Raw genomic sequence first — 25,873 nt, forward strand, 5'->3', positions numbered from 1 at the left:
TAATTAATTATTGTATATTAAGCAAATCCATTAATTGCCATTAGAAAAGACTAAGATGTAAACAAATGTTAATAGTTGCTTCTGTGCCAGTGGTTATTAACCTCTTTTTTTCTTTTACTCCAAGACTATATTGTCCACAACAATATTAAAAAGGCCCCATGATTTTTTTCCAGTTGTTTACTGTATAAGAATCATTGAGCATGACATAAGTAAAAAATGTGTGTTTTCATAAAGATATCTATGGAGTTGTAAGATTTCAATAATTGACATGATTTTTCCAAGTCCAGAAATAACACTTTTAAAAATTAGGCTACTTCATATATCCAGGTTTTTCTAAACAGTAGGAACCATTATTCTTCAAAGAAAAAAGAAAAAAAACTGTTAAGGGGTAAATTAAATTAAGGAATATTTTGATATTGTTTAGCTTATTTTAATGCTTGTTTTTTCTAATTTTTCATTTTTTCATTTTTATTTAATCTTGAGGCCCCCTAGTGGGCCCCTGGTTGAGAACCACTGTTCTATAGGTGTTGCAAACTGATATTCACAGTGACTCAAGTGTTTTTATTCAGCTCTGTATATGAACTTTTCACTTTTTAGCATTTCACATGTTTATGTTTACAGTCATCATTTAGCACTTTACATTTATAGGCTAAAAGAACAATATATCATTATCTCTCTCCATTTTCCCTTTATTGCAGAGGTTTCATTGTAACATCAAGTGGACATTTTAGGGGAGACGTTGATTAAGTTTATTCACTGTTGCAATTACTGTCATATCCCTGTTAATTAATGGCAGAGTTTTACAGTGTCTTGCTTCCTTATGGAGTCTGAGGTAATGAGACAAGCAACATGATTTCATCTGTGCACCTGGGAAAAGAATTTCAGTGCTAACTTTGACTAAAATGCACATACAGTACACCTTGGATATGTTTTTATGACTGCAAAGAAACACTGGATGACAAAAGTGTGTCTGTGAGATAGATGTTGTGCCTCTCTGTGGTGTGAAGTGTCTCCTCTCATTGGAATGAATGTCTGTGTGTGCATTAACGATACTCCAGCCCCTTCCAAAGCCTCCATCTCAACTGTGGAGCACACATAGCTGACTCGACAGGCCCAACAACAGGCAATATCCCCTGCTTTCAAGACTTTGCTCCTGCCAGCTCTGGATGGATTTGGTTAGTAAATCGTGACAGGGGGTCGGCCATGCCTGAGAGGAGAGGGGAATGAGGAAACAAGTGTTTGCTTCATATAGCCCAAGAGATGCAAGAAACAGCCCCTGTGATGTCCTGTCACCTGAAAGGCATATGAAAACAGGCACACACATCTGTTATCCAAATATTAACTCCCAGCACACCGTGTTGTCATGGCAGAGCGGGAATGGGGTTGTGGTTGGCTAAAGACCCTCCTCAGGGGAGGCTTGGGTGCTCAGTAGTGGGAAATAGTACAATAGTGGTAGGAATAAGCAAAAACCAAAAACAGTTATTTAAAAGGATATTTCACTCCGAAATAAAAAGTGTCATTGCAAACCGGTATGCCTTTCTCCTCTGTCTTCTGAGGAACATAGAAGAAGATATTTAGAAAAATGTCTTAGTGGTTTTGTCCATCTATGTGAGCAAAATAAAAGTTATATGGTTTAATATTTGAAAGTAAATAGAAATTAAGTCAGCTATAAATATTATTGTCATTTTACTTCTGTTTCATAAAAAAAGTTATTAAACTAAAATAAACTAATATAATACAAAAAGTATATATATATATATATATATATATATATATATATATATATATATATATATATATATATATATATACACACACAATACAATAAAATTATTACTATAGTAATATATTTCCTTATTGATTTGGTAATTTTTGTAATTTAATAAACTCTGCTTAAATCTGTTTTAAAATGTATCTATGTACAGGGTCCAGGGTAGGTTTTTATTATAAATCCTCAATCCAAATTTTAAAGCTGATGATTCATTCATACATACATACATAAAATCAAATTCCAGCTTTAAAATGTGCATACTTCCAGAGCAGTTTACATATTTTTTACTATTTTCATCCCTGATGCATGTCATTGACATTCACTTTATGGACAAACACACAGGAATGTAATAGCGTGTGTTCAGCAGAAGAAAATACAAGAAAAAAGTCATTCAAATGGAACAACCTAAGGTTGAGCAAATGATGACAGAAATTTCATTCAGGCGAGCTATCCCTTTAAGAAATCAGCTTGGACCTAGAAAACTATGTTTTGAAAGAACTGTGCACATACTGTATATGGCCAGACAGACACAGTACACACAGTAGTATTTACATGTATGAGCAGATATATTTAACCACACTGGTGTAACATCAGGATGAAATTTCATGTACCTGTTTGAAAATTCCCAGCATTCCAGAGTTCTAAAAGGGGAATAAATCAAACAGCAGAGCACCTGGTGCAAGACGCCCAACCCTGCTGCCACCTGAGCTCACGCCAAACACGCTCCTCTACTTAAAGACATACTAAACACTTGTTGTGAGCTTTGGCACACCAGTCAAGTTACAGTAAAATGGTAAAAAGCTTAGCTCTAGTGATCTACTGCAGGTGGCATATAATTCCCATATATCTATTTATCTGTCTGTCTATCTATCTCTCTTTTTCAAACACTTTGAAACTAGGCTTTGTCAAGTCAAAACAACTTTTACTAGTTAAACCTTACAGATGAATTTCTTTGGATTTAAATTATTTAATTTCCTTACATTAAATTTGCAAATCTGCATTTTTATTTATATTTTATTTTAGCACTTTCCTTGACTTGGTATAATATGTGTAAATGCAGTTAATGTCTGTCCATTTACATCTGAAGGAAATAATTAACTGCATGGCCTAATTTAGCTTGGGCTGGTGGTCTTAAAGATGGTCTTAGAAACTAAAAGAATGACATTAAGGAAAAATGACTGTTGATAGTCTATTCAGCATTGATGGCTGCGCTTTCACCATTACAGCCTGCAGCGAAAACCTTATGTCATTTCCCATCTTGTCAAAATGCATATCAAAAAGAGAGAGAAGAGAGAAAACTTTATTCAATCCAAACTGCCCACAGAACGAAGCCTCACACAGAATTCTGGTTCTTTCATCTGTGGAATTCGCTCGCTGGTGCAGATTAGATTTTAAGGCATCTGCCGGAATCAATGCCTCTATTGGCAGCTGTGCTATAACGGAGCAATGAGGTCTGGTATGGTGCTGTAGCCGATGCTGGGATACAGCGTTCCCCCCCTGGAGAGCATGACTCATTAATCAAATATTCATACAGGCAGCATCGTAAATACAGCTAGAACACGAAGTCTCCTCAAAGCCACAATGCCTCCCGGCACAAGTTCCCTTTTCTTGAAACACTGACGGAAAAGCTGGCATATTGCCTCACCCCTAATGTCACAAACTTCCTTTTTTCCTCTCTCTCCTCTATGCCTTGTTTCCTAAATACAGCCCAGTATGAATTCAATGATCACAGACACTGGAAAACACTATGAGACGATGGGGTTATTGTGCTCCGCTGCTTCTGTCTTCACGACATTGAGACGAGCAGTGACTTTAGACTCTGTTTGGTCCCACAGAAGGGTAACTTGTTCCCCTAACCAGACCCTATAATTGAAGGCCATGACCTTATTAATATAAGAATTTGTATTTAACATGAAAATAGCACAAGCATTGCTCAGATAGAACAGAAACAGAGGAATTAACCATGGCAACATTGAGTCCAACACAAGGATATTTTCTTTCCCCCGGAAAATGGCGTAATCACCAGATACAGATTTGTTCCATTTGGTTGAATGGGTTATGAAAGAGAGTTAGCAAGTGCAAGTCATTTTCATTTTTCAGTGTTTGTTGGGCAAGATGAGTTAAAAGAGTGAAAATAGGTCAATAACAAATTTGCTGTACAGTAAGGAATGAAGAAGAACTTAAGTAATTACAGACAAATAAGTAGAATCACTTTTAAAAAAGAAAAAAAAAAACATTAGATTTATTGTACAATTCTGAAATCAGCAGTTATAAAACTGAAATGTTCATTGTGCAAATTATTTTGGCAATTAAAGTGTGACATAACAGTACACTGTGGTAAATTACAAAACCCTTCAAACTGACAAATGGGGGAATTAATAGGTTTGCATAAACAGAAAACACAGTTACGCTGGTTAAATAAAATATGTGAACACTGGTGTTAGAGCTATGTTACAGTTCTGTTCAATGCAGAGTGCTTTGGTTCAAAGGGGTTTGTAACAAAAATGAAAGTTAATCACAGCAATTGATATGTCAGTACAATTTCGTCATGCTGACAATGTTGTTAAAATGATATCACCATGAAAAAAATACTGAAGTTATATAAATAAGGCATAATTTAATAATAAATTACTCCTTGATTCATGCTGGTTTATGTTTTCCATTAAACCTATAAAAAAAAAAAAAAACCACTGAGCTACCAAAGACTAATGAGATCTTTGCAGCTCTTAAATGATCCTTTCACATATTTGCATTATACCACTGTTTTGTTGTTAAAATTAAAATCTTATATTAAGCACAGCTTCTGTGCATATCAGTGTGCTATGGAATTAATATTTCTTAAAAAGCTGGTGGCAGAGTGGGCTTTTAAGAGTTATTTAGGCTCTGGATTTAGTTATATGTGATACAGTGATTTCTACTCACTTGTGAAGGCACATTATCCTTCCATAACATAAAACGTGTCAAAAATAAAATATAAGTTCTATGAATCACTATATCATGTATAAATTTCAAAAAGTAGACTAGATAGGTGTTTTGATTCATTGTTTTAAAACAAATTAACTATATGTTAAAGAAACATGAATGAGAACTTTTTCTTGTATAAAAAATAAAATAAAAAAAAAATTACATTTTGACTACACGTCCATTGCATTTATACGAACACACTGAAATGTTTGCATGTTTAGGTTGTACATATAATTGTAATCAAATCGAATGTGGTCCATGTGCACTCCAGACTATGACTACCATCTCTTTATCAAACTTTGCTTTCACGTACACACTGACAGATGTCAGGCTTTTTCTGAAATGACACAAGGACAGTGTAGCAAAGAATCCTACAGTTTAGACCCACAGTGTAAATACAGACTGAGCCAGTCTTGATTTGTGGTGCATCACTTGGTTTTGGATTACTGGCATGAAGTGTCAGAGCAGCACAAAGTCTCCTAATGTTGTCCCTGCTTTCCTTGTGTCCCTGATGAAAGGCCATTCTCGCTTTTCTATGCCAGTTGAAAGTTCATAATCCTTCCCGTGTCCCTTCATAAAAGTGAATGCAGGGTACTTCTCTTTCGATGAAGGCTGCAATATCTATCACATTAACAAACACAGTTTATCAACCTTTTTTTTAACTAAAAAGGTAGATATAGCAGATTCTTACTTATGATAAAGAAGGACTAAATAATACACAATATTATCCCCTCACAGTAGTCTGTGCTGGACGCATTGACATTAGTCTGACAGTTACATAGTTAAATGCTGCCACCTGCTGATAGACATTTAAATAACAGCCTTTTTGCAGCTTAAAATGCCAACATTTTTCTGTTAAATTTTTCTTAGAAAGTTTGGCATTTTATGCATACCAATGAGATTAAAAATGCCTTTTTTTAATGCATCAAAACAATATAAAGCAACATTTTTGAAAGATTTACCCACCTTTGACAGCTCGGTGCTGATTCTTTCATAGTGTTCAACATTTTTTGAATAGAAACCAATTGTACAGCTTGGGTCCATTTTACTGAAAGGCATTTTCTTTGGTGATGGGCAATGAAATGACTTTAAAGAAGAAAAAAATTAAATATCCTTTAAAATGAGTCAATAGAAGCCATTTGTTTTTCTGTTTATGTAATCACAGTCATGCAAATGCACAACTAAAGCATTGGATATTTTCGTCTATAATATCTGTCAACAGTGTAACGCATGTTAAACTGGTCAGCCAGATCTGTTCCAAATGAACAATGCATGTTCACGCAGAAATAAACCATTTTACTTTTTGACACATTTTTTGACAAATGTTAAATTCTGCCTGAGACCTGAAAGGCTTAGACAGCGGAGCTAAAAGTATGGCCCAATATTTCTGTCTTTTGCCAGGCCACTTTCTACAGCACACAAAAAGCGTAAAAATAAGTTATGATGCTGAAATATAAAATGGTTGGAGCTATATAAAATATGTTGGAGCTGATACAAAGTACAGAACAATGTGTAAATCTCTTGTGTTCGGTAATTGAGTGTGGAGGTCTACTTTCAGATTCATACCCTTAAGTACAGAAACTATTAAATTCACATCACTGTGCGGCGCTCAGCTTTTTGTAATTCCACATTACCTGCAGAGGGAAATCGCTTGTGCTGACATCCACAAAAGACTGACAGTAATGAGGATCCATGTAAATCAAGCTGTCATCTGCAAGGACAAAATAAAAGACAAGTTATTCAAAAAACACAGTGATTATTATAATGCATATCCTTGCCCAATTTCCATGCAGAGCAGCTCAAAGTCACCCACCTCCGCTGGGTTACAAACAATCAAACGCTAGAATTTTTTTTTGGTCTTTCCTAAACTCGGATGGATTAAATGCTGCATAATCGAATCTGGTTGTACAAGCACATTCTTTATGCCGCAAAGGGGGCCGTCGTTTAATTTTGGTGTAGAGAAATTACCTTTACAAACACGCAATTATATTAGATCATTTGCATATGATGAATGCAGATGGCAGGCTGAACCTGGCAGGGAGAATATATTACTTGTCATTTAGACATCATCGCGGAGTGTATTTCAAATTGCTAAAATGTAAATGGGTAAATATTGACTACCTTCATGTACAACTGAAGGTTTCCACTGGCTACTGAAGGTGATGGAGAGCGGGCTACTCTGGGTAGCTTTAAAATCTATGCAAGCTGCTTATGTAAATGGAAAAAGCCTGCTATTTTTTGATACCCTCGCATGATGAATGGTGTAGCGTTTTTGATGGGTTCGGGAAAAATAAAATAAGCTTCTCTGATGGCGATAACCTTCTCTTTGCGTGCATTTATTTATTTTGTCTCCTATAAAAGACTAACCTTGAAATCCAACAAAATAGTAGGCCTGTTTAGGCTTTCCGCCAATGATGCCGATACAGTACTCTAAGCTTAATATGCTCTAGGGAAAAGAGAAAGAGAGTCGATAAGACCACAGTATTGAAGTCGATAGCCACATCTTTAACAAATATTTCTCTCTTTGTCATTGTACATAAGGCATAAGGGTGGTTTCCAAAGCCTCACCTTGACAAAGCTTAAGTATTCTGGGTTGATTTTCTCTCCACCGAGTCTCACAGGAATGAGTATGATGACAGCTCTACTATCAGGGGCAGCTTCAGAATTGAGTCCCTGAGGATCACTGTGGCTGCCCGTCTGCCCTGAATGGCTATCAATAACATCAGCACTGTACACTGAAGACAATCAATAACACAGAGGTCAAAACAGGTCCTTTCTCTGTCAAGTGGGACAAATTCAGCTGTTACTAAATCTAACTGTACTTGTGTCGATTGATGATTCATCTATTCTTCAACTGTGTGATGTTTAAGTTAGCTTTTAAATATAACAGTTGGGTGTATTTGTTCATAATGGGATTGAAAAGCAAAATTGTATACAGTATATACTGTACTTCCATTCAAAAGTTTAGGGTTTTTTAAAAATGTTTTTGTAAGAAATCAAATGTGCTTTATTTGATTGAAAATACAATAAAAACAGTAATATTGTAAAGTCATATTTTTTAATATATTTTGTATCTATTTTCATAACTTTTAAAAATGTAATGTACTACTGTGCATTTATTTGGAATATAATTTTACTACTCTTTGCTGAATAAATGTTTGAATTTCCTACCTTAAACAAAAAAAGAAACAAACAAGAAAAGCAAACTACTAACCCCAAATTAACGGTAATGTTTGTATATATATATATATATATATATATATATATATATATATATATATATATATTATATATATATATATATATATATATATATATATATATATATATATATATTTCCTTGACATTGTTCCAAAGACATTAACATAAAAAAAAAATTAATTAAAATAAAATAAAAACACACAAAACAACAATACATACAATGTGGTACAAAATTATGCTTAACGTAAAATTTAAATGAAACTCATTAAATTAAATTAACAAGTGGTTTCAGATTTGTGGACCCAAAATAATCATATATGGTAGACTAGATTCATGCTGTATAAAGAATTTCTACAGACATGGAAAATTGCTTTCAAATAAAAATTAGTTAGAATTTTAGTAAATATTTGAATTCTTTTGTTAATCATGTTTGCCCTCCTGCTGTTCTGTGAAAGATTTTAGATTTAGATTTTCCATACCGGTGCAGTCCTGTGCTACATAAACGCTTATCCCTTTCAGCATTGCATCTACTGCTTCATCAACAGCTTTTCTGAGAGAAAGCCAACAGTGACAGGGTAAGTGGAATGGGAACATAAAAGTGGAAGTAAAAAATATATAAAATACACAAGAATATACATAGAAGTACATATATATATATATATATATATATATATATATATATATATATATATATATATATATATATATATATATATATATATATATATATATATATATTTAAGTATTATTAATGGACTCTTACCGGAGTATGTGTGCCATCACTGCTGGGCCGTACCAATCTCCTGCACGTTTTCCAGATGTCATTCCTAGCTGCACTAGTCTGTGGATGCCCAGCAGGGCTGAGGGTCCGTCCCCAAACCAGGACACGATGGTGCGGTGATATGCCTCTTGTAGGTACGAGTCAGCCTCCTTAGCCCCTCCTTGAGCAGCACAGAGAGGCTGCTGGGTGACCTGCACTCTTTCCCCCTGAATGGAGGCCTCTAATGTGGCCACCAGTCTTCGTGCTGCACTGCTGGTCCATGTCTCCGTATCCAGGGGCTCCAAGGTCATTGCTTCTGACCAGGTCCAGTCTGGTGAAAGATTAAAAAAAAAAAAATAATAAAAGCAGAAACACTGCAAGCAGCGATGAACGGGCCCTCGCACCCGGGCTCACCACCACCGGGTGGCTTTTGTAAAACAGCGAACGGTGAGAAATATGCTTTTAATGTGGTAAATATAAGAGGAATATGTCAAAGTCATTTATATGTGCCAATCTTCCTGCTGCCAGCTGGTGGCGCTATGACTATAGGATTTTGTCATGTAGATTTCTTCAGTCCAGCACTTTTATCAAGCATATGAAATTTAGTGCAGATTGAACATGGAATGTTTGAGTTAGTATAAAGCATGTTGTGTCCTATTGCCAACAGGTGGTTCTATGATTATAACTGAACATTGGCCTTTAGATATCTTCAGGCCATGACTTATCAAATATTTGAAGTTTGGTGCAGATTGGACATTGCATGTTTGAGTTAGTGTAAAACAAGTCATTTTCTGTTGTCAGCAGGTGGCGCTATGATTATAGTGGAATAATGACCTTCAGATGTGTTTCAGGCCAAGACTCTTTTCGAACATGTGAAGTTTGGGGAAGATCGGACATCTTATGCCTGAGTTACAACAACTTCTATTCCCATGGCGAGACATCAAACTTTGTCACGGCGCCATGGCCACACCCTTTAATGGAAATCCAAGATGTTAACAGTTTAACATCGCAAAGGCCTTTAGATTAGACTGACCAAAAAAAATTATCAAATGTCATAAAATTTCTAGGAGTAGTTTGTTACAGTGTAAAACATGTCACTTCCTGTTGCCAGCAGGTGGCGCTATAGCGATATCTGAATATTGGCAAGTAGATATATTCAGGTCAGGAGCCTTCTCAAACATGTGAAGTTTGGGGCAGATTGGACATTGTATTTCTGAGTTATAGCAACTTCCTTTCTCATGGCAAAACTTCGAAATTTGTAAGGCCGCCACAGACACGCCCTTAAACGAAACCTCAAGATCTTCGCAATTTAACATCGCAAAGGCCTTTAGATTACACTGACAAAGTTTGGTGTTGATCTAAATAAATCTCTAGGAGGAGTTCGTTAAAGTACAACCCCTGAAAATGGCAAAAACGACACAAATTTTGCAGAGATAATTCAAAATAACTGACTTCCTGTTGGGATTCGAATTTCGTACCAAGAGACTTTTTTGTAGGTATTGGTGTGTTACATGTGTGTACCGATTTTTGTACATGTACGTGAAACGTAGCTCGAGGCGCACTCCGTTGAAAATGTATAGGTGGCGCTATCGAGGCATTTTGCCACACCCGATGGAATATTGGCCTTCAGATTTTTTCAGGCCAGGACTCTTATCGAACATGTGAAGTTTGGGCAAGATCAGACATTTTATGCCTGAGTTACAATAACTTTTATTCCCATGGCAAGACATCGAACTTTGTGACAGCGCCATGGACACGCCCTTTAACGAAAACTCAAGATCTTCAATATTTAACATCGCACTGGCCTTTAGAATAGAGTGACTGAAAAAAAAAATATATGTCATAAAATTTCTCGGGGTAGTTTGTTACAGTGTAAAATATGTCACTTCCTGTTGCCAGTAGGTGGCGCTATGACTATAACTGAATATGGGCATATCAATCTGTTCAGGTCAGGAGTCTTATCAAACATGTGAAGTTTGTGGCAGATTGGACATTGTATGTCTGAGTTATAGCAACTTCATTTTTCATGGCGAATCATCGAAATTCGTCAGGCCGCCACGGACACGCCCTTCAACGAAAACTCAAGATCTTCGCAATTTAACATCGCAAAGGCCTTTAGATTAGGCATACCAAATTTGGTGTTGATCTGAAAAAATCTCTAGGAGGAGTTCGTTAAAATACAAGGCATGCAAATGACAAAAATGATGCAAAATTTGCTCATAAAATTAAAAATAACCGACTTCCTGTTGGGTTTCGGATATTGCTCCAAGAGTCTTTTTTGTAGGTACTGATGCTTTACATATTTGTGCCAATTTTCGTGCATGTACGTGAAACACAGCTCGAGGGCTGTTGATTTTTTTACGGTAGGTGGCGCTGTCGAGCCATTTTGCCACACCCTCTTCTGAAACCTATATCAGACGTAAATTTTCACCAGGTCTGACGCGTGTGCAAAGTTTCAGGACTTTTCGAGCATGTTTAGGCCCTCAAAAATGCGATTCATTTTTGGAGAAGAAGAAGAAGAAGAAGAAGAAGAAGAAGAAGAAGAATAAATAATAATTAAAGCTGCAAGCAGCGATGAACGGGCCCTCGCACCCGGGCTCACCACCACCGGGTGGCTTTTGTAAAACAGCGAACGGAGAGAAATATGCGTTTAATGTGGTAAATATAAGAGGAATATGCCAAGTCATTTATATGTGCCAATCTTCCTGCTGCCAGCTGGTGGCGCTATGACTATAACTGGATTTTGTCATGTAGATTTCTTCAGTCCAGCACTTTTATCAAGCATATGAAATTTAGTGCAGATTGAACATGGAATGTTTGAGTTAGTATAAAGCATGTTGTGTCATTGCCAACAGGTGGCGCTATGATTATAACTGAACATTGGCCTTTAGATATCTTCAGGCCATGACTCTTATCAAATATTTGAAGTTTGGTGCAGATTGGACATTGCATGTTTAAGTTAGTGTAAAACAAGCCATTTTCTGTTGTCAGCAGGTGGCGCTATGATTATAGTGGAATAATGACCTTCAGATGTGTTCAGGCCAATACTCTTTTCGAACATGTGAAGTTTTGGGAAGATCGGACATCTTATGCCTGAGTTACAACAACTTCTATTCCCATGGCGAGACATCAAACTTTGTCACGGCGCCATGGCCACACCCTTTAATGGAACCTCAAGATGTTCACAATTTAACATCGCAAAGGCCTTTAGATTAGACTGACCAAAAAAAATTATAAAATGTCATAAAATATCTAGGAGTAGTTTGTTATGGCGTAAAACATGTCACTTCCTGTTGCCAGCAGGTGGCGCTATAGCGATATCTGAATATTGGCATGTAGATATATTCAGGTCAGGAGTCTTCTCAAACATGTGAAGTTTGGGGCAGATTGGACATTGTATGTCTGAGTTATAGCAACTTCCTTTCTCATGGCGAAACATCGAAATTTGTAAGGCCGCCACAGACACGCCCTTAAACGAAACCTCAAGATCTTCGCAATTTAACATCGCAAAGGCCTTTAGATTACACAGACAAAGTTTGGTGTTGATCTGAATAAATCTCTAGGAGGAGTTCGTTAAAGTACAACCCCTGAAAATGGCAAAAACGACACAAATTTTGCAGAGAAAATTCAAAATAACTGACTTCCTGTTGGGATTCGAATTTCGTACCAAGAGACTTTTTTGTAGGTATTGGTGTGTTACATGTGTGTACCGATTTTTGTACATGTACGTGAAACGTAGCTCGAGGCGCACTCCGTTGAAAATGTTTAGGTGGCGCTATCGAGGCATTTTGCCACACCCGATGGAATATTGGCCTTCAGATTTGTTCAGGCCAGGACTCTTATCGAACATGTGAAGTTTGGGCAAGATCGGACATTTTATGCTTGAGTTACATTAACTTTTATTCCCATGGCGAGACATCGAACTTTGTGACGGCGCCATGGACATGCCCTTTAACGAAAACTCAAGATCTTCACAATTTAACATCGCACAGGCCTTTAGAATAGAGTGACTGAAAAAAAAACATTTATGTCATAAAATTTCTCGGTGTAGTTTGTTACAGTGTAAAATATGTCACTTCCTGTTGCCAGTAGGTGGCGCTATGACTATAACTGAATATGGGCATATCAATCTGTTCAGGTCAGGAGTCTTATCAAACATGTGAAGTTTGTGGCAGATTGGACATTGTATGTCTGAGTTATAGCAACTTCATTTTTCATGGCGAATCATCGGAATTCGTCAGGCCGCCACGGACACGCCCTTCAACGAAAACTCAAGATCTTCGCAATTTAACATCGCAAAGGCCTTTAGATTAGGCATACCAAATTTGGTGTTGATCTGAAAAAATCTCTAGGAGGAGTTCGTTAAAATACAAGGCATGCAAATGACAAAAATGATGCAAAATTTGCTCATAAAATTAAAAATAACCGACTTCCTGTTGGGTTTCGGATATTGCTCCAAGAGTCTTTTTTGTAGGTACTGATGCTTTACATATGTGTGCCAGTTTTCGTGCATGTACGTGAAACACAGCTCGAGGGCTGTTGATTTTTTTACGGTAGGTGGCGCTGTCGAGCCATTTTGCCACACCCTCTTCTGAAACCTATATCAGACGTAAATTTTCACCAGGTCTGACGCGTGTGCAAAGTTTCAGGACTTTTCGAGCATGTTTAGGCCCTCAAAAATGCGATTCATTACTGAGAAGAAGAAGAAGAAGAAGAAGAAGAAGAAGAAGAATAATAATAATTAAAGCTGCAAGCAGCGATGAACCGGGCCCTCGCACCCGGGCTCACCACCACCGGGTGGCTTTTGTAAAACAGCGAACGGCGAGATATATGCGTTTAATGTGGTAAATATAAGAGGAATATGTCAAAGTCATTTATATGTGCCAATCTTCCTGCTGCCAGCTGGTGGCGCTATGACTATAACTGGATTTTGTCATGTAGATTTCTTCAGTCCAGCACTTTTATCAAGCATATGAAATTTATTGCAGATTGAACATGGAATGTTTGAGTTAGTATAAAGTATGTTGTGTCCTATTGCCAACAGGTGGCGCTATGATTATAAGTGAACATTGGCCTTTAGATATCTTCAGGCCATGACTCTTATCAAATATTTGAAGTTTGGTGCAGATTGGACATTGCATGTTTAAGTTAGTGTAAAACAAGCCATTTTCTGTTGTCAGCAGGTGGCGCTATGATTATAGTGGAATAATGACCTTCAGATGTGTTGAGTTTAGGTATCTTTTCGAACATGTGAAGTTTGGGGAAGATCGGACATCTTATGCCTGAGTTACAACAACTTCTATTCCCATGGCGAGACATCGAACTTTGTCACGGCGCCATGGCCACACCCTTTAATGAAACCTCAAGATGTTCACAATTTAAAATCGCAAAGGCCTTTAGATTAGACTGACCAAAAAAAAATTATAAAATGTCATAAAATTTCTAGGAGTAGTTTGTTACGGCGTAAAACATGTCACTTCCTGTTGCAAGCAGGTGGCGCTATAGCGATATCTGAATATTGGCATGTAGATATATTCAGGTCAGGAGTTTTCTCAAACATGTGAAGTTTGGGGCAGATTGGACATTGTATGTCTGAGTTATAGCAACTTCCTTTCTCATGGCGAAACATCGAAATTTGTGAGGCCGCCACAGACACGCCCTTAAACGAAACCTCAAGATCTTCGCAATTTAACATCGCAAAGGCCTTTAGATTACACTGACAAAGTTTGGTGTTGATCTGAATAAATCTCTAGGAGGAGTTCGTTAAAGTACAACCCCTGAAAATGGCAAAAACGACAAAAATTTTGCTGAGAAAATTCAAAATAACTGACTTCCTGTTGGGATTCGAATTTCGTTCCAAGAGACTTTTTTGTAGGTATTGGTGTGTTACATGTGTGTACCGATTTTTGTACATGTACGTGAAACGTAGCTCGAGGCGCACTCCGTTGAAAATGTATAGGTGGCGCTATTGAGGTATTTTGCCACGCCCAATGGAATATTGGCCTTCAGATGTGTTCAGGCCAGGACTCTTATCAAACATGTGAAGTTTGGGCAGGATCGGACATTTTATGCCTGAGTTACAATAACTTTTATTCCCATGGCGAGACATCGAACTTTGTGACGGCTCCATGGACACGCCCTTTAACGAAAACTCAAGATCTTCACAATTTAACATCGCACAGGCCTTTAGAATAGAGTGACTGAAAAAAAAAAAATTTATGTCATAAAATTTCTCGGGGTAGTTTGTTACAGTGTAAAATATGTCACTTCCTGTTGCCAGTAGGTGGCGCTATGACTATAACTGAATATGGGCATATCAATCTGTTCAGGTCAGGAGTCTTATCAAACATGTGAAGTTTGTGGCAGGTTGGACATTGTATGTCTGAGTTATAGCAACTTCATTTTTCATGGCGAATCATCGAAATTCGTCAGGCCGCCACGGACACGCCCTTCAACGAAAACTCAAGATCTTCGCAATTTAACATCGCAAAGGCCTTTAGATTAGGCATACCAAATTTGGTGTTGATCTGAATAAATCTCTAGGAGGAGTTCGTTAAAATACAAGGCATGCAAATGACAAAAATGATGCAAAATTTGCTCATAAAATTAAAAATAACCGACTTCCTGTTGGGTTTCGGATATTGCTCCAAGAGTCTTTTTTGTAGGTACTGATGCTTTACATATGTGTGCCAATTTTCGTGCATGTACGTGAAACACAGCTCGAGGGCTGTTGATTTTTTTACGATAGGTGGCGCTGTCGAGCCATTTTGCCACACCCACTTCTGAAACCTATATCAGACGTAAATTATCACGAGGTCTGACGCGTGTGCAAAGTTTCAGGACTTTTCGAGCATGTTTAGGCCCTCTAAAATGCGATTCTTTTGGAGAAGAAGAAGAAGAAGAAGAAGAAGAAGAAGAATAATAATAATAATAATAATAAACAAAGCAGATACAATAGGGTCCTCACACCATCGGTGCTCGGGCCCTAATTAAAGCTGCAAGCAGCGATGAACGGGCCCTCGCACCCGGGCTCACCACCACAGGGTGGCTTTTGTAAAACAGCGAACGGCGAGAAATATGCGTTTAATGTGGTAAATATAAGAGGAATATGTCAAAGTCATTTATATGTGCGAATCTTCCTGCTGCCAGCTGGTGGCGCTATGACTATAACTGGATTTTGGCATGTAGATTTCTTCAGTCCAGCACTTTTATCAAGCATATGAAATTTAGTGCAGATCGAACATGGAATGTTTGAGTTAGTATAAAGCATGTTGTGTCCTATTGCCAACAGGTGGCGCTATGATTATAATTGAACATTGGCCTTTAGATATCTTCAGGCCATGACTCTTTCCAAATATTTGAATTTTGGTGCAGATTGGACATTGCATGTTTAAGTTAGTGTAAAACAAGCCATTTCCTGTTGCCAGCAGGTGGCGCTATGATTATAGTGGAATATTGACCTTCAGATGTGTTCAGGCCAAGACTCTTTTCGAACATGTGAAGTTTGGGGAAGATCGGACATCTTATGCCTGAGTTACAACAACTTCTATTCCCATGGCGAGACATCAAACTTTGTCATGGCGCCATGGCCACACCCTTTAATGAAACCTCAAGATGTTCACAATTTAACATCGCAAAGGCCTTTAGATTAGATTGAGGGAAAAAAAAATTATAAAATGTCATAAAATTTCTAGGAGTAGTTTGTTACGGCGTAAATCATGTCACTTCCTGTTGCCAGCAGGTGGCGCTATAGCGATATCTGAATATTGGCATGTAGATATATTCAGGTCAGGAGTCTTCTCAAACATGTGAAGTTTGGGGCAGATTGGACATTGTATGTCTGAGTTATAGCAACTTCCTTTCTCATGGCGAAACATCGAAATTTGTAAGGCCGCCACAGACACGCCCTTAAGACGAAACCTCAAGATCTTCGCAATTTGACATCGCAAAGGCCTTTAGATTACACAGACAAAGTTTGGTGTTGATCTGAATAAATCTCTAGGAGGAGTTCGTTAAAGTACAACCCCTGAAAATGGCAAAAACGACACAAATTTTGCAGAGAAAATTCAAAATAACTGACTTCCTGTTGGGATTCGAATTTCGTACCAAGAGACTTTTTTGTAGTTATTGGTGTGTTACATGTGTGTACCGATTTTTGTACATGTACGTGAAATGTAGCTCGAGGCGCACTCTGTTGGAAATGTATAGGTGGTGCTATCGAGGCATTTTGCCACACCCAATGGAATATTGGCCTTCAGATGTGTTCAGGCCAGGACTCTTATCGAACATGTGAAGTTTGGGCAAGATCGGACATTTTATGCCTGAGTTACAATAACTTTTATTCCCATGGCGAGACATCGAACTTTGTGACGGCGCCATGGACACGCCCTTTAACGAAAACTCAAGATCTTCACAATTTAACATCGCACAGGCCTTTAGAATAGAGTGACTGAAAAAAAAAAATTTATGTCATTAAATTTCTTTGGGGGTAGTTTGTTACAGCGTAAAATATGTCACTTCCTGTTGCCAGTAGGTGGCGCTATGACTATAACTGAATATGGGCATATCAATCTGTTCAGGTCAGGAGTCTTATCAAACATGTGAAGTTTGTGGCAGATTGGACATTGTATGTCTGAGTTATAGCAACTTCATTTTTCATGGCGAATCATCGAAATTCGTCAGGCCGCCACGGACACGCCCTTCAACGAAAACTCAAGATCTTCGCAATTTAACATCGCAAAGGCGTTTAGATTAGGCATACCAAATTTGGTGTTGATCTGAATAAATCTCTAGGAGGAGTTCGTTAAAATACAAGGCATGCAAATGACAAAAATGATGCAAAATTTGCTCATAAAATTAAAAATAACCGATTTCCTGTTGGGTTTCGGATATTGCTCCAAGAGTCTTTTTTGTAGGTACTGATGCTTTACATATGTGTGCCAATTTTCGTGCATGTACGTGAAACACAGCTCGAGGGCTGTTGATTTTTTTACGGTAGGTGGCGCTGTCGAGCCATTTTGCCACACCCTCTTCTGAAACCTATATCAGACGTAAATTTTCACCAGGTCTGACGCGTGTGCAAAGTTTCAGGACTTTTCGAGCATGTTTAGGCCCTCAAAAATGCGATTCATTTTGGAGAAGAAGAAGAAGAAGAAGAAGAAGAAGAAGAAGAAGAAGAATAAGAATAATAATAATAATAATAAACAAAGCAGATACAAGAGGGTCCTCACACCATCGGTGCTCGGGCCCTAATTAAAGCTGCAAGCAGCGATGATCGGGCCCTCGCACCCGGGCTCACCGCCAGCGGGTGGCTTTTGTAAAACAGCGAACGGCGAGATATATGCGTTTAATGTGGTAAATATAAGAGAAATATGTCAAAGTCATTTATATGTGCCAATCTTCCAGCTGCCAGCTGGTGGCGCTATGACTATAACTGGATTTCGGCATGTACATTTCTTCAGTCCAGCACTTTTATCAAGCATATGAAATTTAGTGCAGATTGAACATGGAATGTTTGAGTTAGTATAAGGCATGAGGTGTCCTATTGACAACAGGTGGCGCTATGATTATAACTGAATATTGGCCTTTAGATATCTTCAGGCCACGACTCTTTCCAAATATTTGAAGTTTGGTGCAGGTTGGACATTGCATGTTTAAGTTAGTGTAAAACAAGCCATTTTCTGTTGCCAGCAGGTGGCGCTATGATTATAGTGGAATAATGACCTTCAGATGTGTTCAGGCCAAGACTCTTTTCGAACATGTGAAGTTTGGGGAAGATCGGACATCTTATGCCTGAGTTACAACAACTTCTATTCCCATGGCGAGACATCGAACTTTGTCACGGCGCCATGGCCACACCCTTTAATGAAACCTCAAGATGTTCACAATTTAACATCGCAAAGGCCTTTAGATTAGACTGACCAAAAAAATATTATAAAGTGTCATAAAATTTCTAGGAGTAGTTTGTTACAGCGTAAAACATGTCACTTCCTGTTTCCAGCAGGTGGCGCTATAACGATAACTGAATATTGGCATGTAGATATATTCAGGTCAGGAGTCTTCTCAAACATGTGAAGTTTGGGGCAGATTGGACATTGTATGTCTGAGTTATAGCAACTTCCTTTCTCATGGCGAAACATCGAAATTTGTTAGGCCGCCACAGACACGCCCTTAAGCGAAACCTCAAGATCTTCGCAATTTAACATCGCAAAGGCCTTTAGATTACACTGACAAAGTTTGGTGTTGATCTGAATAAATCTCTAGGAGGAGTTCGTTAAAGTACAACCCCTGAAAATGGCAAAAACGACACAAATTTTGCAGAGAAAATTCAAAATAACTGACTTCCTGTTTGGATTCGAATTTCGTACCAAGAGGCTTTTTTGTAGGTATTGGTGTGTTACATGTGTGTACCGATTTTTGTTCATGTACGTGAAACGTAGCTCGAGGCGCACTCCGTTGAAAATGTATAGGTGGCGCTATCGAGGCATTTTGCCACACCCAATGGAATATTGGCTTTCAGATGTGTTCAGGCCAGGACTCTTATCAAACATGTGAAGTTTGGGCAAGATCGGACATTTTATGCCTGAGTTACAATAACTTTTATTCCCATGGCGAGACATCGAACTTTGTGACGGCGCCATGGACACGCCCTTTAACGGAAAACTCAAGATCTTCACAATTTAACATCGCACAGGCCTTTAGAATAGAGTGACTGAAAAAAAAAGATTGATGTCATAAAATTTCTCAGGGTAGTTTGTTACAGTGTAAAAATATGTCACTTCCTGTTGCCAGTAGGTGGCGCTATGACTATAACTGAATATGGGCATATCAATCTGTTCAGGTCAGGAGTCTTATCAAACATGTGAAGTTTGTGGCAGATTGGACATTGTATGTCTGAGTTATAGCAACTTCATTTTTCATGGCGAATCATCGAAATTCGTCAGGCCGCCACGGACACGCCCTTCAACGAAAACTCAAGATCTTCGCAATTTAACATCGCAAAGGCCTTTAGATTAGGCATACCAAATTTGGTGTTGATCTGAATAAATCTCTAGGAGGAGTTCGTTAAAATACAAGGCATGCAAATGACAAAAATGATGCAAAATTTGCTCATAAAATTAAAAATAACCGACTTCCTGTTGGGTTTCGGATATTGCTCCAAGAGTCTTTTTTGTAGGTACTGATGCTTTACATATGTGTGCCAATTTTCGTGCATGTACGTGAAACACAGCTCGAGGGCTGTTGATTTTTTTTACGGTAGGTGGCGCTGTCGAGCCATTTTGCCATACCCTCTTCTGAAACCTATATCAGACGTAAATTTTCACCAGGTCTGACGCGTGTGCAAAGTTTCAGGACTTTTCGAGCATGTTTAGGCCCTCAAAAATGCGATTCATTTTGGAGAAGAAGAAGAAGAAGAAGAAGAAGAAGAATAATAATAATAATTAAAGCTGCAAGCAGCGATGAATGGGCCCTCGCACCCGGGCTCACCGTCAGCGGGTGGCTTTTGTAAAACAGCGAACGGTGAGATATATGTGTTTAATGTGGTAAATATAAGAGAAATATGTCAAAGTCATTTATATGTGCCAATCTTCCTGCTGCCAGCTGGTGGCGCTATGACTATAACTGGATTTTGGCGTGTAAATTTCTTCAGTCCAGCACTTTTATCAAGCATATGAAATTTAGTGCAGATTGAACATGGAATGTTTGAGTTAGTATAAAGCATGAGGTGTCCTATTGCCAACAGGTGGCGCTATGATTATAACTTAATATTGGCCTTTAGATATCTTCAGGCCATGATTCTTTCCAAATATTTGAAGTTTGGTGCAGATTGGACATTGCATGTTTAAGTTAGTGTAAAACAAGACATTTCCTGTTGTCAGCAGGTGGCGCTATGATTATAGTGGAATAATGACCTTCAGATGTGTTCAGGCCAAGACTCTTTTCGAACATGTGAAGTTTTGGGAAGATCGGACATCTTATGCCTGAGTTACAACAACTTCTATTCCCATGGTGAGACATTGAACTTTGTCATGGCGCCATGGCCACGCCCTTTAATGGAAACCCAGGATGTTCACAATTTAACATCGCAAAGGCCTTTAGATTAGACTGACCAAAAAAAATTATAAAGTGTCATAAAATTTCTAGGAGTAGTTTGTTAAGGCGTAAAACATGTCACTTCCTGTTGCCAGCAGGTGGCGCTATAGCGATATCTGAATATTGGCATGTAGATATATTCAGGTCATGAGTCTTCTCAAACATGTGAAGTTTTGGGGCAGATTGGACAGGGTATGTCTGAGTTATAGCCACTTCCTTTCTCATGGCGAAACATCGAAATTTGTAAGGCCGCCACAGACACGCCCTTAAACGAAACCTCAAGATCTTCGCAATTTAACATCTCAAAGGCCTTTAGATTACACTGACAAAGTTTGGTGTTGATCTGAATAAATCTCTAGGAGGAGTTCGTTAAAGTACAACCCCTGAAAATGGCAAAAACTACACAAATTTTGTAGAGAAAATTCAAAATAACTGACTTCCTGTTGGGATTCGAATTTTGTACCAAGAGACTTTTTTGTAGGTATTGGTGTGTTACATGTGTGTACCGATTTTCGTACATGTACGTGAAACATAGCTCGAGGCGCACTCCGTTAAACATGTATAGGTGGCGCTATCGAGGCATTTTGCCACACCCGATGGAATATTGGCTTTCAGATGTGTTCAGGCCAGGACTCTTATCAAACATGTGAAGTTTGGGCAAGATCGGACATTTTATGCCTGAGTTAGAATAACATTTATTCCCATGGCGAGACATCGAACTTTGTGATGGTGCCATGGACACGCCCTTTAACGAAAACTCAAGATCTTCACAATTTAACATCGCACTGGCCTTTAGAATAGAGTGATTGAAAAAAAAATATATATGTCATAAAATTTCTCGGGGTAGTTTGTTACAGCGTAAAATATGTCACTTCCTGTTGCCAGTAGGTGGCGCTATGACTATAACTGAATATGGGCATATCAATCTGTTCAGGTCAGGAGTCTTATCAAACATGTGAAGTTTTTGTGGCAGATTGGACATTGTATGTCTGAGTTATAGCAACTTCATTTTTCATGGCGAATCATCGAAATTCGTCAGGCCGCCACGGACACGCCCTTCAACGAAAACTCAAGATCTTCGCAATTTAACATCGCAAAGGCCTTTAGATTAGGCATACCAAGTTTGGTGTTGATCTGAATAAATCTCTAGGAGGAGTTCGTTAAAATACAAGGCATACAAATGACAAAAAATGATGCGAAAATTTGCTCATAAAATTAAAAATAACCGACTTCCTGTTGGGTTTCGGATATTGCTCCAAGAGTCTTTTTTGTAGGTACTGATGCTTTACATAAGTGTGCCAATTTTCGTGCATGTACGTGAAACACAACTCCAGGGCTGTTGATTTTTTTACGATAGGTGGCGCTGTCGAGCCATTTTGCCACACCCTCTTCTGAAACCTATATCAGACGTAAATTTTCACCAGGTCTGACGCGTGTGCAAAGTTTCAGGACTTTTCGAGCATGTTTAGGCCCTCAAAAATGCGATTCATTTTGGAGAAGAAGAAGAAGAAGAAGAAGAAGAAGAATAATAATAATAATAATAATAATAAACGAAGCAGATACAAGAGGGTCCTCACACCATCGGTGCTCGGGCCCTAATAGAGAATGCAGATACAATAGGGTCCTCACACCATCGGTGCTCGGGCCCTAATAATAATAATAAACAAAGCAGATACAAGAGGGTCCTCACACCATCGGTGCTCGGGCCCTAATAATAAAAAAAGTGTATTTAAAGGATCATGTGACATTGAAGACTGGAGAAATGGCTGCTGAAAATTCAGCATCATAGGAATAAATTACATTTTAAAATGAAAACAGAAAACTGTTAGAATGTAATATTCTAATAATGTTTCATTTTATTATTGTATTTTTCATCAAATAAATGCAGCCTTGCTGAGCATAAAAGATAACATAATTTCTGACCAGTAGTGTAATTATAATCTTTATTTTGTTAATTACCTCATAAATGATATCCACTAAGAAACAATGGAGCAGAAGTCTTTCAGAAGTGCTAAAAGTCTGTCCCAGATTTCTCTGACATAGATATTTAAATTTTAAATAGACAATGGAGCTTGTGCTTTAAGAACAAAAGTTCAATTACGATATTCAGCGTAGTCAATATTTCACTTTTATAACATTTTATTCTCACAAACAGAGGTGGGTGTCTGAAATAGTGTAAGTACAAGTGCTGAGGGTCATAAAGGTGCCGGACCTGGCTGTGGGGCCATTAGGCAATGACCTTGCTACTTGTCAAGGCTTGTAATTGGCTAATAAGTATATTTTATTAGCCATTAGCAGCTTTATAGACAGATATTGCTATAATGACATATTTCATAATAGACGTGGGCTCTGGATGATGCTTCAATGTTGTTTTTTGAATGAAGGTATTAAACTGGCAAATGTCGTGGCCTGTTCTCCATATTACAGAAAACTGCTCTCCGTCAATCATAAGAGAACTCATTCATTAGAGAGTGACAACCTCTAACACTGAAATACCCAACCTCTGAAATGAAAAATTAATACTGAATTTCATTATGCAAATGAAGAGATAAAAATTTGCCTACTTACATTTAAGCAACACACAACTCAGAACTGTTTTTGCAGCTCTCGCATGGATAGTTATTATATGAAAACTATCATTTAATTTAAAAAAAATTATAATTGTTTACCCAAAAATAAAAAAATGTGAAAAATTAAGTAATCCAACCGACTCTAGTCCATCCAATCTAACACCTTGTAACAATTTGTAACAATAACAAATACATCAAGACATTTTTAACTTTTGGATAAAATTTGAGTCCTCTATCCATAATATTGCTTTCTCCAGTGAAAAAGTAGTCTTGTCTGAATTAGGAGAGAAATATGCACAGATCAAGCATGGTTTACAAGTGAACAGTTCTAAACAAATATTTTGGTGGATTTTTTTTTGTGAGAGGACAACAGGGGATGGACTTATTCACTGGAGGAAATGTTATTTATGATTTTTTTTTTTTTATTTGGTGGGTTTTTTTTTGAGTTTTTTTTAATTGTTTTTTTGGAATGATGTGACAGTTTAAAGTTATAATCCCTTCTGACAGTACCTATTCACTGCAGAAGATTCACTGGTGAGCAAGTGATGTAATGATAAATTTCTCCAAATCTGTTTTAAAGAAGAAACAAACTCATCTATGTTTTGGATGGCCTGTGGGTGAATAAATTTGAATTTTTAGGTGAACAATACCTTTAAAAATAAGAATCTTTGAAATTAAACTCTTAATGTCACATAGAAACACATTATAAATATACAGTATGACTCAATCTCACCTCTACCCAAGATGTGAAGCAAGAGAGCCTGGGCCAAAATCATCTGCCCTGCCCGGAGTGTACAACCCCACCCACAGTCTGAAGTGATAGTGGAGCCTGGAAGGGTAGGAAACTCTTCCCGATAGGTCAGCCAAACTCGTGAGGTGAAGTCCTTTCGAAATCCATCAGCATTACCTGTGACAACATCGTCATCTAACGCCTCGGCAGTACAACTCTCAGTAGGGCTTTCATCATCTGAGGACAACAGTTAGCATAAACATTTCCTGATACACCTGGAATATCAGTGGGGAAACATATTTTAAAATATTTTAATAATATATTAAATTATTAATTAAAAATAGAAAATACACAAATGAAAACTTTGTGAAGGATGAAAGATTATCAAATCGGTTTAAATGTTCTGTTTAAATCATCTTACCCACAGCCGTGAAGTGGTAGCATTTCCCCAACAAGAAAACAGGAGAATTACGGCTGAAGGCAGTTTTTGACTTAAGAACCCAACCTAAGGGTTAAAAAAAAAAAAAAACAACTGTCATGATTAGTCACGTGAACAGGTGAACTTATGAAAGACTGTCAGATGAATGGAGAATTTGCATTTTAGTGATGTGTAAGATCTCTCGTTACATACTATATTTCACATTGTGCCATGCTGACATTAACTTGGACTTCAGTTTCTCCACCTCGTCCGTCTCTTTAGTCTCCATTTTATCAGCCACGGAGCAGAACCCATCACAGCACATGCGATGGAGTTTCTGTGAAAGGTTTTCAATACGACCAAAACAAGTTAACGTACATCGTATTTGGAAACATGTCATTGATTTTCCTTTCTCTAATACTTATGACATTTACTCCACAAGCATAAGAATGTGATACCGTTGCATATGAAATAATCATCAAATCACTGGCCAGAATACGAATTCATTTACATACAGGTATATACATCTTAAGATACTGGCTGACTAGCATGCTAATTAATCAGTAAGCTTGTACAGTTTACAAAACTGCCGACAATAAGCGTAAATGCAAACTAAAAGTGGCGATTGTTTTGTACACATAAGTAATTCAATGATTAAATATATACTTTAAAACATACCTGCTCACATGTTTTGTTACATTTAAGAACTCACAGTGCATCTAACGTTACTCCCATATGGTTACTCCTGTTTACATTTTTGAGGAAGCGGCCGTCTCGTTCGGTCTCGCGGTAATTCAGATATTCTCCCGTCTGTCGCATTCTAGTGATAGGAAGTCTGATTCTTTAGAACTATTCGTTCCAAGGAACTGGTAAAAAAAAAAAAAAAAAAAAACAAAAATTCCCCCTTTTTTACGGTTTTACAATAAAGGCTGGTTGTGATTTGTGTGGTTTTAAAATCAATTACATCTCTCGACTGGAAAGTTTTTGTTATGTTATAATAAAATATTTATCAAGAGCAACCATGTATATTGATAACTGTCATACATTCAGGTCGCAAGAAAGAATATTTTTTGTGTGTGTGTTTTATTTGTAAGACGTTTGTTTTTTGTCTTTTATGAGTCTGACATCGTTCAGAGTTTTGTGAACCAGTTCACTACCTCGAAAGACTGATGCTTTTAAAATATCTTTATAAGTACTATAGACTTAATTACAATCTAGTTTAATTATCAAATGAAATAAGTAAGGCCATTTGTCTATTATTTAGGCTTTTCTGTACTTCATGTGGCTTTTTACAAAGTATTATTATATTATTAATAATCACGTGTACAAGAGTTGAAATGAAACACCCACTACTACAAACCACGAC

The 25,873-nt window shown here is 37.6% G+C and overlaps 1 protein-coding gene across 3 annotated transcripts; it reads right to left on the minus strand.

Annotated features, from left to right (window-relative positions):
* Positions 1 to 586: 586 nt before the first annotated feature.
* On the minus strand, positions 587 to 25,312 carry LOC109077962 (cysteine protease ATG4C-like). 3 transcript variants are annotated; one of them, XM_042758379.1, is made up of 11 exons: positions 25,186 to 25,312; positions 24,721 to 24,844; positions 24,511 to 24,594; positions 24,267 to 24,326; positions 8,700 to 9,027; positions 8,416 to 8,486; positions 7,304 to 7,470; positions 7,103 to 7,181; positions 6,370 to 6,446; positions 5,702 to 5,821; positions 3,826 to 5,356 (listed from the first exon to the last, which is right to left on the minus strand). In XM_042758379.1, exons 2-11 carry the CDS (start codon positions 24,830 to 24,832, stop codon positions 5,195 to 5,197), a joined length of 1,260 nt encoding a protein of 419 aa, XP_042614313.1. In that variant the 5' UTR covers positions 24,833 to 24,844; positions 25,186 to 25,312; the 3' UTR covers positions 3,826 to 5,194. The 3 variants fall into 3 exon arrangements, with proteins under 3 accessions (XP_042614312.1, XP_042614313.1, XP_042614311.1); XM_042758377.1 differs by having other exon boundaries at positions 24,093 to 24,326; XM_042758378.1 differs by lacking the exons at positions 3,826 to 5,356; positions 5,702 to 5,821 and adding an exon at positions 587 to 1,293 and having other exon boundaries at positions 24,093 to 24,326.
* Positions 25,313 to 25,873: the final 561 nt, after the last annotated feature.

This window comes from Cyprinus carpio, chromosome A6, assembly GCF_018340385.1.
Source record: "Cyprinus carpio isolate SPL01 chromosome A6, ASM1834038v1, whole genome shotgun sequence".
NCBI classification, from domain to species: domain Eukaryota; kingdom Metazoa; phylum Chordata; class Actinopteri; order Cypriniformes; family Cyprinidae; genus Cyprinus; species Cyprinus carpio.

Coding starts and splice junctions, on each gene's coding strand:
- LOC109077962 (XM_042758377.1), bottom strand. CDS start 24,832: ATGTGCTGTGATGGGTTCTGCTCCGTGGCTGATAAAATGGAGACTAAA. Junction 24,327..24,510: donor CTACCACTTCACGGCTGTGG/GTAAGATGATTT, acceptor TGTTGTCCTCAG/ATGATGAAAGCCCTACTGAG. Junction 7,471..8,415: donor TGTAGCACAGGACTGCACCG/GTATGGAAAATC, acceptor GATTGTCTTCAG/TGTACAGTGCTGATGTTATT.